This window comes from Osmerus eperlanus, chromosome 23 (genome assembly GCF_963692335.1).
Source record: "Osmerus eperlanus chromosome 23, fOsmEpe2.1, whole genome shotgun sequence".
NCBI classification, from domain to species: Eukaryota; Metazoa; Chordata; class Actinopteri; order Osmeriformes; family Osmeridae; genus Osmerus; species Osmerus eperlanus.
Genome location: NC_085040.1, coordinates 7,671,000 through 7,683,234, shown reverse-complemented (window position 1 = coordinate 7,683,234; position 12,235 = coordinate 7,671,000). Strand labels below are relative to the sequence as shown.

The following is a 12,235-nucleotide window of genomic DNA, read 5'->3' as shown; positions in this document are numbered from 1 at the left end:
ATGTTTAATAGGGGAGAACTGCTACTCTCGGGAAACTTCCGGGTTCTGAACTGGTTGCAGTTCCACTCTAGTTCCATATGAGGGCTCTATGGAGCTATACCCCTCAAAATCCACTTTTCTCAGGATATAATTTGTTGTCTAGTAATTTGAATGTTGAATTCGAAAGGGGAGGCCAAAAAAATACACACTGCTGGGTGTTAGATTTCTTTAAAGTCGCTTTTTTTGTCTTAAAAAGCCTTTTAAAATGTCAATGACGCCATACACGTCGTACGACCAGAGATACTGCTTTACGGCAAGCTCTGGTCACTTCCTTTTTTCTCTCGAGGCATCGACAACACAGCTGACAGATTAGGCTCTCCCTGTCAACACACATGCTAAAAATAGTTTTGGCTTGCTGATGTTGTTGCTAATGTTGCTAATGCTCTGACATTCTGGTTCCGTTTCGGATGTCATCAAGCGGGATAGTCGTAGTCAGTCCTTCACTAACCAATCAGCATTCATTAGCAGAATGCTAGCGTGTTAGGGACAACAACGACTCACCCTGTAAGAAATCAAAAGGACATAAATACTCGTTCATTCAACTTTCGATCTATAATCCATGTTGAACATGCACAAACTACAATCAAATCTGAGATTTCTCAACGACAATCAGGCAAAAGAGACAAATTTAGCCATTTAGCTCCATAGACTCCCATTCATTTTGCACTCGACTGCGATCACCCCCAGTGGAACTCTGGTGTAACTGCAACAAAATTCGGTACAATGGGGCTTTATAGGCAGTGGACAGGCTCTGCTCCATCTCATTTGTGGTTTAGAAACACGTTCTTTCATGCTTCCGGTGTCAGTTTAATATCCGAACTACGCACTCATATACGTCCTTGAAACATTTAATTGGGGGAGAGCGCTAACGCAGTTCCCCGCTACCAGAATTTATGCAGTCGAGATTTCAACATTCTGGATATTCGCAAGCGTCAAACAACCGAGGTGCAATGGCTGAGCCTCAACTTGGGTGAATCACCTCTGTGATTAAGGTGTCTCCACTGCCAGGTAAGTATGACGTGAGCATAGGCAATGTGGGGTACTCATTTCCATTCGTACTCTATAGTGACGGTGATCATATTTACTTCTTTATTCTTTTACCAGCGCACGTGAAAGGCATCAGAAAACCATTCCTTTAAACACGAATAACTACAAGAAATAGATTTTGCCTGCGTTTTAAACCTAAATGTAAATATACTTTTGTCTGTGACCCACAATGCATTGCAGTATGTTACCCAAACAATTCAGTTTTCAGTCACGTGACATCCGCGGTGACCTGGTGCTTACCTTCCCCCCTTTTTTCTGGATCACCTCTTAGCTAAAGAAAATGCAAGATATGGACACAAACTGCAAGTGTGGAGACAGGTGGCTGAGCGGTTAAGGAATCGGGCTAGTAATCTGAAGGTTGCCAGTTCAATTCCCGGCCTGCAAAATGACGTTGTGTCCTTGGGCAAGGCACTTCACCCTACTTGCCTTGGGGGAATGTCCCTGTACTTACTGTAAGTCGCTCTGGATAAGAGTGTCTGCTAAATGACTAAATGTAAGTGTAGATTTGTACTATTTATAGGGTTAATTATTCGATCAAACATATTCTTGTATGATACACATTTAGCAGGATGTAATCGTGGGTAATATGACACTTTGGTAGGGGAGGTAGATACGCCCACAGTGAACACACCTCGACGTGGTCCTCTGGTCGGTATTTTAAGATACATTAAACAGTCAATATATTCTGGAAATTCTAAAATACACTTCCTGCCAGACATGGACATGAAGGTAGGTAAGGGCACATGGGAACCTGGTTTCTCATTTTAATTTAGCTGTTCGTTATTTTGTAGCATGATTGGCTATAGCAGTGAATAGTTACAGTGCAAACACTAGAAAATAGTATAAGTTGTTCTTTGTACTTGTAAAGGGGATTCCTCACAGCACTGAGCAGGGGTCACACAGCACTACTGTTCTGCAAATTCTAGGTGACAAAATATTACAATTAAAAGACTTTTAAATTTGTCTTTATTGAATTAGGAGAAAAAAAATCTCTGCCTCAGGTTTCTGTTTGGCCCATTTAACATCCAACCTTTTACAGTACTGTAACCCGCATTGACAGTTTATTAAAACACAATTAAGACAAATAAAATATGTACAAATCTATCAGGATATATGTTTTAGAAAACTGTGGATACACCTGTCTCTTCATTAAATAAAAGTAAACACAAAAGACGGTATCCGGCTTTTATCTTCTTCGTACTCCTGTCTGTTTGTAGTTCATTCTTCATTCCTCCTCCTCCATTTCTCTTGTTTTCCAGTTCCTTAAACCTCCCTCATTTAGTTTGGTGTCCTTCCACCTGAGTTGGTAGGTGGTGCCTCCCTCTATCTCTCACTCTGTCCCCCATTAACCCTCTCATCCCTGGTTAGTTTGATGAGGTAACGGCTGGCCAGCTGGAGGTCCCACTGGTATTTGGACAGGATCCTAAAACAGTCCTCTCTGGTACACAGACTCAGAGAGTAGAGCTGCTCCATCTAAGAGGAGATCAGATCATTTGTAACAGATTAGTTTGATAAAATGCATGCTGCAATTTTACAGTCCTTCGGGGTTAACAGGGTCTTCTGCGTAACTACAGAAAAAATGGTTAGTATATCTAATAATCGAAGTGTGAGATAAAAAGGGATAAAATACAATCTTAGATTGACCCGACTAAAACACAAAGAATGTATATGATGTAATGAATGTTCATTCTATGATGTAATGAATGTTTGAATACTATGCCAACCTTAAGCTGTTGTTCAGCCTTGAGTGGGTTCCATTCATTGCGACGGAGTGCGTTACGGACTTCATCAATGGTCACACCATGCACCGCCTCCATGACCTGGCCAACCAGAGCAGAGAAACAGAGTTCAATCTGTGAAATTGCTTGCTCAATGTTACAGATCAAACAGCAATGATCTTTAACCAACATCTCAAACATACCTGTGAAATGACTGCTTCCCTGGTGTTCTGCACTTGAGGTGGGTACCGATCCCTCTCTTTTTCCCTGTCCCTCTCTCTCTCCTTTTCTCTCTCCTTCTCTTTGTCTGCACCGTCATCAAGTTGTGGTGTTGAGCGTGCCATGTGAGCCATCTTGACCAGGTTGCTGATGCCCATGGTTGGCTGAGGTGGGGGCTGGGCCACCTGTATCTGCTGCTGCTGAGGGTGTGGAGGCCAAGAAGAGCCTGGGGCTGGATTCACCGCCGGCCTCCGGTCTCGGATCACCATTTGTGGCTTGAGGCACTTGAGGTTTGGGGGTGGTGGGCGTGGAGGAGGGGCTATGCTGGCCTCGCTGAACCTGCGTGGGTCCTGCGTGACCACGCTGCGAGCTGCCATGGGAGTGTTGGGGAAGGGTCTACGGGGGTCCACACGCAGCCCTCCTACCGGCTGACCTTTACTCTTAGATTCACCCAGGACAGACTCCAAACTCCGACACATACCTTGGAAGGAAAGGATGCAGGCATCATAGCTTCTAGTAATAAATCAATCAATCCATCAATCAATACGTGCAGAAGTTCAAACAAAAGTACACAGGCTTAGGCAACTATTAAAACAGTTTCTGGAAAAAGATGCCGAATTGGGATGCCATTTTGTGTGATCTGTATGCAAGTGGTGGTTTACCTGCCATGCTCTGTAAATTTGAGCCTTCCTTGTCTCTCTCTTTGTGAACTAGAGGAGTTTTCCACCTCCCACTGCTGTAACAAAACCCCAAGCACATGTAAACATGCAGCATGAACCGAGAAACATCCTCTGCAAACCAGGGATGTGTAAATGATGATTTCCGTGCTCTCTGGCACACGGCGTCTGTAAAGCACCTTACTTTGGTCTCCCATAGAAAAGCAGTCCGTTCTGACTGGCACCTTGTTTGAAAGCTTACTGAGAGATATACTCACTCCTCCAGGCGTTCGGGAGTCCCCCAGCTCCGGTCGGGGTGGCAGTCCCCGTGCCCTGTGTGCTGCAGACTGCCCCTCAAGGGGGCGGAGATGTGGGCGAGATGTGTGACGGGGCCTGGACAAGGGGCAGGGGCGGTGCCGGTGGCGACTGAGGGTGCAGCCAGACTCGGGGGGAACCAGCCGACGCTGAGGGCCCTCTGGTTCTGGCCCTTCCACTCACACAGCTCCAGGCTGCAGGAGAACAGGAAGACAGAGGGAGAGTCACAGGAAGTGGTTTCACATTATCTTCATATTGCAATGGCAGATTAAAAGCGGGAGGAGTATGAGAGAAATTGAAGAAGAAGAAAGAAAAAAAAAACTTAAATGCACAATAGCTGTTATTTACACATGCCATCAGGCTGTTGACTTCCACATTGCCCATGCCCTCGAGAACTCAGCCTTTAACTCCAGTCCTGAGAATATCTCAGCTTTTCTCCATCCTTCCTTTTACAAATTACTCTTGATCTACCGACTAATGTGAAATACAGGGACATGGAACTACCCACGTGTGAATGTCCTATACCTGCTGAATTTCAGTGAATGCTTACATTTACATTTATGCATTTAGCAGACGCTTTTATCCAAAGCGACTTCCACGAGAGAGCTTGACAAAAGTGCATAGGTCACTGATCATGACAACGAGATATCCCCAACATTGCAAGCAAACAAAACATGAAGCATACATTGTGAAAAACCAAATAAGTGCCAAAGGGAAGAACCATAAGAGCATGCATTTAAACAAGTCACAATTAAACAACATGAAACTCAAAAGTGCAAGCGTGTACCTGTAGAAAAACAATCAACAGTAAAAATACTGTTTTTGAATACTGCTTAGAATATTATGTCTCAGACATCAGAAGTAAATGCCTCCCATGCTTAATACCAAACCCCCTCCTTGAGAGGGAGGAAAGAATGTGAGGCTCTGGTTCTGGAATGTTCCTCAGAAGTAGAACAGTTCATAGGCTGACCCCGCCCCCCCACCCTCACCCGTGGTCTATGACGGTGACTAGGTCGTTGGCCAGCAGGGGCAGCATCCTGGGTTCGTTGAAGTCCCTCACCGCGCGCACCTCCATGGGTTGAGCCTGGAGAGACAGGGAGAGGGACGGAGGTAGACAGAAAAATGGAAAAAGAAAGAGAGATTGAGAAAACAGAAGTCGAGCATTTGGATCGACATGCTCACAGCCAGACAGAACACCCAGCAACAAGTGGTGTTACTATGGTGACGATTGGCGAGTGCTAATGGGTAATGGCGAGTACTAATAAGTACTGGTAAGTAGTAATGAGTGCTGGTGGCTGTACTGGTGAACCGACCTCTGCCACCAGCGTAACAAGATCTGAGAAGGTGGGCCGGTCGGTGGCGGTGCAGGCCCAGCACTTCCTCATGACGGAGTACAGCTCCTGGGGACAGTCCGGGGGCCGCTCCAGGCGTTCGCCCTCGCGCTCCACCCTCCACAGGATCTGGACACAGCGTGAGGGGAGTTCGAAAGATTTGTTTTCACCTCGGGTCAATGTAGAGTCAATGAATAAATGATTGTTTTTTGCAATGAAAGCCTTCTCACACACCTGTCTGCCTGACATGCCTAGCCAGGGCTCCTCACAGTAGGTGAACATCTCCCACAGAGTGATCCCAAACATCCACACGTCAGACGCATGAGAGAACGAGCCGACACGCAAGCTCTCTGGGGCACACCTGGACAGGGGAGAGGGAATAAAGGGAATATTTCTTATTCAAGAAAGGCTAATAAGCTTTTGTGGTAGGTGGCTACAAGTCTCCCGAGCTAAATAATCCACAACACAACCTTTCTCCACAACACTGCTCTTCCTCTAGTAGGGAAAAATACGATTTACTATTTGCATATGTTATCCCAATCAGTAGATGAAGTATGCTTATTAATACTTAATCTATATGACCTTATTATTATTAATCTTGTGTCATATTATCCACTGTTGTCTTCATATTACTACAGTATTTTGATTCATGTTGATTCTTGTATAGCAGTCTTCAGGTCACCTTTCACCCCATGCACTCCCCATGTTCTGTTCATCTGTAGTGATGAACTATGAGAAGGTCAAAAAGAGGGTGTCCAGGTGGAGCTGTATTTCACTCCAGCGCCTGGAGCCAGGAAGGGAGCTGACAAGGGCATGTATATTAAAGTAATGAGCCACTAGAGGGTGTGGTGTATCGCCAAATAACCCACGAGCACTGGCTTTTGGTGCTTGTTTTACTTTCTACCGGCTGTCTTCTCATTTCTGTGTTTTCCTCTGTTCTCTGTAAAAATGAGCTCTCACCTCAAACTGAAAAAGGTGAAGGCAAAAAAAAACCTTCCCACCTCAGAGAGCCTTTGCAATCGGCCTTACAGCCTCTGTCCTGGACCTTATTCATGTCGTAGTATCCTCTAACTTAACCTGATATCTGCTCTCCATGCACCAAACTCCATCTGCTCCGTCCTCCTCCTCCTGCCTCCCCCCGCTTCCTATCTCCTCACCATGCAAACGGGATCCGTCGGTGTGCCTTCATCACGTAGTGGTCCTTCTCCTGGCTCAGGCCCCTCATCAGGCCGAAATCTCCGATCTTCACCATCTCCCGGGACGCTAGCAGGACGTTCCGTGCCGCTAGGTCCCTGTGGATGAACCTGCGCCCCTCCAGGTACTCCATACCGGCTGCAATCTGGGTGGCAAAGAGCCACAGGCGAACAAGGGGGTACTCGTACTGGCGTGAGCGCAGGGTGTCATACAGGGAGCCCAGGTTTGCCAGCTCTGTTACCTGGAGATAGTAAAAGGAAGGGCAAAATCAACTCAAGGATGTTTTGATAACGCTTTTCCTTTGAAGTTGACAAGTCAATGGAGGTTGTAGGGAAACTGGATATAGATTTCCGGGTCTAGATATAGATCCATTAGTCCCCTTTACTATCCCCTAGCACCAATACTAGATGTCGCAAGTGCTCTGTTTCCCAGTGATCCTGTAATCAACTCAAACTATTTAACTCAGTCTTCTCAACATGCTAATTGTATGCCAACCTATCCAATCTTACATCTGCCAAGACTACCAACAGAAAATAACATATTTACTGAAGACTGAAGCAGGATGACAGTATAACTCACATTAGCATTGCTAATTCTGTTTACGGTGTTGATTTAATTCAGAATCCAGCTGACCTGGTGAGGTCTATGCTCCCGGCTGAATGTATTTGTAGGATTCCTACCATCTTGAGGGGCTGTGTAAGCACAACTCCGTACAGACGGATGATGTTGGAGTGGTCCAGGGACTGCATGGTGGTCACCTCTTGGAGGAAGTCTGTCAGCGTGTCGGTCTGTCTGGACAGGCTGCTACGCAGAGACTTCACGGCGACGGGCAACTGTCATGGCCACAGCAGAGACATAGCTCAGCAAATAAACCCCGCTTATTAAGATTATTCAAAAGGTTTTCTTTTTTTTTTGGACTGGATTCAAAGCCGAGCCCAGTGACCCACCACTTTCCCAGTGGGAGTCTGCCACTCTGCTCTCTTCACCACCCCGAAGGAGCCAGAGCCCAGCTTCTCTCCCATGGTGAGGTCACTGTCCTGGATCAGACAGCTCACGTTCCGCCTTGTGTCCTGGCCCTGGCTCTGGCTGGGCGCTCCCGCACTCCATTGGTCGCCAACCTCTGGACCACGCCCACTGAAGACCTGGACATGGGGAAAAGGATTAATGTGCTGCACAACCTTTTGATCCCAGAGATATGGCGGTCAGGCTTTTCGAGGTTGAGAAGTGAGTTTTTCTACCTTGGTCATCCATGAGCGTGGTCGCATGTTCAGTTTGTAACGTTTTAGAGCCTCCCATAGTCTTCTCTGTCCTGCATGCAGAAAATACCAAAATTATACATAACACACAACATAATGCACGGAAAAAAACAAGTATTTCATTACTGAACAACTCTCAGAGGCCACACATAAAAATGTATATGTTTATACGAACATAAACATGATTTGAACCTATACATCATCCTATGATAGAAAACCAAATGTTTCTGTTCAGCATTCCAAGACCCAACTAACCTGGTTTGCTGATGCCTATCTGCTCAAGGTCAGCCTCCTTCACGTAGGAGAAGTGCTCGACGCGTGTGATGTTGAGTCCGTCCCGGACGCGCAGGTAAAACCTCTCCAACTGGACCTCGGCCAGGAGATGGTACAGCCACTGTGTGTCCTTGTCCATCAGCATGACCTGCACAGGCAGCGCAGATCCGCCTGGGGCCAAAGGGCAAAGGTTAGGAGAGGAGGATGGGAGGGGGGGAGGGGGGGAGAGGAAACACACGGCCCTTGACCGATAAGATCAGAGAAGCACAGAGGAGGTCTCATTTCATGTGACATTCCTGGAATAGAGTTTGACAATATTGTTGCTGCCCTTGCTGCTTTCAACACAATATCATTCCAAATTCACTCAAGTTGTTTACTGGAAGCAGATCAGAGAAATCCCAGAGAGCTGTAACCAGAGGAGATGGTGCCTCTATGCAATGAAACGCTTCCCTGTTTTACTGTAACTATGCTGACACTGGCACAATAATAAACCTTGCAAGCTGATCTCCTGTCTGTCTAGAACCATCAAACCTCTGTTTTGTGTCCTTTAAAAACATGGAAGCCTCGCTGTGGGGAGAAATTGGCGCCTGCCAGAAAAGTACAACGTCAGCTGAGTTCTGGCTAATGTGATATCCCCCCCCTAAACAACATGGACGCCATCCCAACTTCCATGGCAGCAGGAACAGAGAGGTTGTAGTCCCAACAACAGAGCTCACAATGCATGGAAAATGAGGAACAGGAGGGACTAGGAGATCGAGGACAGATATGAGAGAGAGAGAGAGAGAGAGAGAGAGAGGGAGAGAGAGGGAGAGAGAGAGAGAGAGAGAGAGAGAGAGAGAGAGAGAGAGAGATGAAGAATAGCTCAATCAACAGAAGTTAAGGGTGACTTGGCCACGCATGGGTGAATCAGTCAACACCAACAATCATTTTGAAACAACATCACCAACCCAGATAGGAAATGGTTGGTGGTCGACTAACTAGTCAAACCTGTTCTTCTCAGCAATTACGTAAACACAAAGGATAGAAACCAAGAGATGCTCAAACACAACACTAAAGATGTGTTTTGTAAGGAAATAATGGCACAATGTTATGTCTCTGACTAAGCTAAAGCATGGACCCTGAACAGTATCACTTATGCTCAGAGTGCGAATTATACAATGACAAGGGTCAAGTTCTTCTCCAGGGCGTGTATTGACCCCCCAACCTTTTATTTTGATCTCTTTTGGGGGGGTCCAAGTCTTAATTAGTGGGGGTCAGACCCCCCCAAACCCCCCCGTAATTCGCACCCTGCTTACACTCTCTAATGAGCAGTATATGACATTGATATTTTATCTTTTATCAGTGTTCCAGGTTGTGTTTCCTTTTCTGCACATAATTGCTCTCCTGTCAATGTGAAATGTCAGCTATTATACCTGTCTGTGTATGACTGCTTCAGGCAACAGCAGTCATAAAACAGCCAGTCAGTGTTATCAGCTGGAGTAGTTGGTAGGGCATGAGTCAGGAGAAGCCTGTCAGATTCCTGTGTCGTTTTTTGCCCTGGAAAACTCAGAGCCTGACAATGTCATGCAAGACAGACGTTTTCTCAATTTCTCCTTGACAGCCTCCCCCCACAATGATTTTAAGATAGACACATGCAAGATGGGGCTAGTCCAGACAGAAACTTCATCAAACGGAATTACCCAAGACTACTTCTGCGTCCACACCCAAACACATTTGAAAACAAACTGGGTGGGACAGTTGTGCCGTGTCAGCATGTGAGCCAGTAAACATTGGAAGGGTCTTTTTTCAGGCCATTGAGTTGAGGTCAGTTGTCCCTATGTACACACTGTGGAAATCTTTAACCACATACTGGATAATCGTTTGAACGTGTTTTTCAAGGCTTGGCCTATTAAACAATTCTTTATTTCACATTGTTAGGCAGTCCATTTGAACATTTCTAGGTTTCAAACTATGCTGGAGGGACTTGCAGGTGAGAGGACAAGATCAAGGGAGATCAACTTATAGAGTAACCCAAGAAGTCGAAAAAACGTTGGAAACATGATCCTTGATAAGAAACACCCAAACAAAAAGACTGGAAGACAAAGCATAAAAATCTACTTGTATAACTTCTCTTAACAAACAATCTGCTGCTTATCCACATCAGCAAATAAGCATGTCTTCAACAATGTCTGACCATTGCTGTGTTGAGAAATGTAGTCTATAATTAATGACATAATTATAGAGCTCACTGAGGTTGCCATGACCACTTTATCAATTGCAAAACTCACCCTAAACTTTCTTACACTGCACAGGTTCTAATACACCAGCAGCCCACGCAAATGACTGGCAATGCTCTCAATGAGGCAACTTTCACTTTTGTAAGGACACATGTAGACCTGATTTCTTATGAGTTCCAATTAGTACTTTCAACAAGAAATTATAACACTGAACAATGATCTGGCCTCAATAAATTAATATGAATTTAAAGTGATCAAAGCCATTATGTCCAAACTAGGCCAGTGAAATGAAACCGTCATTATTTTGTAGAAAGCGAGTTGCCTTGCTGATAGGCTAGTATAAATCTGTCCCCCAAAGTTCAATTCATTAAGACAGGTAAGTGTAAATACATACCGCCAACAATAGGTTAATGACTCCACCAAAAGCAAAGAATGATTTCGCTTATGATCCCAGTTATTTCGTATTTACATACAACACACATTCCTTTTTAGCCATATCTGTCTGGTAACCTCCATAGGCTCGACGACTCATCCGCTTCTTAAAAATAGTTTGAATTATGTTTAATATTTACGCGATTCTTTCAGTTCTTTTTTTATGCATACAGTGTCATAGTCTCATGGTGTCTACAAAACGTTTTTAGATACATTTGTTAGTCACGACAATCTTTTCGAGCTACCTGTTGCCTTGCTAGACTCCACCCCTGTCAGTCTTCCACCTGTGCGCACATGAATAATCACTGGAGAGTATTGTAGCAGCCAAACTCACGGAAGTAGTCTGTTTGAGACTAGTGGTTTGTAACACAGTGCCAAATGACACTGTAGAATTAGTTATCTTAACCCCTGTGCTGCCTTCGGGTCACATGACCCAAAGGTTCATAACGAACCATCTTTGTGTTTACCCAATTTTACCCAATACAAAAACAAATAAAAATAATTTTCTTTTAACCTTTGCAATGTGGGGGGTCTGAGACAGCCCAACGGTTAAAAGAAAAGGCTTCACTTTGTTTTTGTATGTGGTAAATTTGTCGCAATACGACGGTGGGTCACAATGACTAATGGGTCAGAATGAACCGAAGATAACACAAGGGTTAAACAACAACAACATTGTTCATAGTTCATAGCAATATACTAGCCATAAAATTACTTTTCACAATGGACAAAATTGGTACTGTCACATTTACATTTAGTTAAATTTTGTATTCTGCTTTTTGGTTAGATACTTTAGGAACTAAGCATCCTGTTACAATTAATAAAGAATATGGTGGAGTTAAAATATTAGCATGAAATCACAATTACAACACTGAGTAAGGACTTCACTGAGAAAAGAGGCGATGTTCCTGCACTACTACTTATTTGGTTGTGTTTGGATACCGAAACTTGCCAGTAGCCAAAGAAAACTCTCGACACGCTCTCTTTCTATGTTCCAGTCAAGCCGGTCTGTCAAGATTTCTACTTCTCACTTGGCCGCCAATTTGAATGTAAACCCTATCTTAAAGGCATGCCTCCTCTCCCCTGCACCTTGTACTTCCTGGTACAGTATGACACAGTAGTTCAACCTCTGCTCACATGACTACACATAAAAATAGAATCTGGAGGTCCTATTCACTGGAGTGGCTGTTCATTTTACATTTCAAAGAAAGTGGCACATAATGTTGTATTACATTACATTACATTTCACAGAATAAATGGAATTGTTGAACCTGTCAACTTCAGACTGTGATGCTGAAAGTTTTCATAGCTGACTTGGAAACTAAAAACAGTGTTGTGCAAAATAAAAAATCACCAAGGCGTCAGCGTGGGAATCTCTCCCAGAGTATGTGGGTGGCCTGGAGTTGAGCAGAGGAGCCTCAAACATGATATGCACCTCTCACTCACATGCAGTATCGATGCCTAAGTTATTTGTAACACGGTCAATACGAACAAAATCAGCATCCCTGTACACGTGTTTAGGGGGTGGCCCATGGTGACCCC

The 12,235-nt window shown here is 44.7% G+C and overlaps 1 protein-coding gene and 1 non-coding gene across 3 annotated transcripts; both read right to left on the bottom strand.

Moving 5' to 3' along the window:
• Positions 1-892: 892 nt before the first annotated feature.
• On the bottom strand, positions 893-1,055 carry LOC134010165 (U1 spliceosomal RNA). The gene has a single exon (XR_009928315.1). It is a non-coding gene; the product is annotated as a U1 spliceosomal RNA (small nuclear RNA).
• A 980-nt stretch (positions 1,056-2,035) lies between these two features.
• tnk1 (tyrosine kinase, non-receptor, 1) lies at positions 2,036-11,045 on the bottom strand. 2 transcript variants are annotated; one of them, XM_062449638.1, is made up of 14 exons: positions 10,942-11,045; positions 8,031-8,219; positions 7,758-7,828; positions 7,467-7,661; positions 7,200-7,352; positions 6,483-6,760; positions 5,560-5,686; positions 5,308-5,454; positions 4,984-5,078; positions 3,958-4,188; positions 3,686-3,759; positions 3,008-3,504; positions 2,811-2,906; positions 2,036-2,559 (listed from the first exon to the last, which is right to left on the bottom strand). In XM_062449638.1, the coding sequence occupies exons 2-14, from the start codon at positions 8,191-8,193 to the stop codon at positions 2,410-2,412; spliced, it is 2,277 nt and encodes a 758-aa protein (XP_062305622.1). In that variant the 5' UTR covers positions 8,194-8,219; positions 10,942-11,045; the 3' UTR covers positions 2,036-2,409. The 2 variants fall into 2 exon arrangements, with proteins under 2 accessions (XP_062305622.1, XP_062305621.1); XM_062449637.1 differs by lacking the exon at positions 10,942-11,045 and adding an exon at positions 10,659-10,933.
• Positions 11,046-12,235: the final 1,190 nt, after the last annotated feature.

What these genes read in the sequence shown, in the direction of transcription:
- tnk1 (XM_062449638.1), bottom strand. Translation starts at nt 8,193, where the DNA reads ATGCTGATGGACAAGGACACACAGTGGCTGTACCATCTCCTGGCCGAG. An exon ending in TTGTTACGCTGGTGGCAGAG is followed by an intron (nt 5,079 to 5,307) that starts GTCGGTTCACCA and finishes CTGTCTCTCCAG; the next exon opens with GCTCAACCCATGGAGGTGCG. An exon ending in AAATTTACAGAGCATGGCAG is followed by an intron (nt 3,505 to 3,685) that starts GTAAACCACCAC and finishes TTTCCTTCCAAG; the next exon opens with GTATGTGTCGGAGTTTGGAG.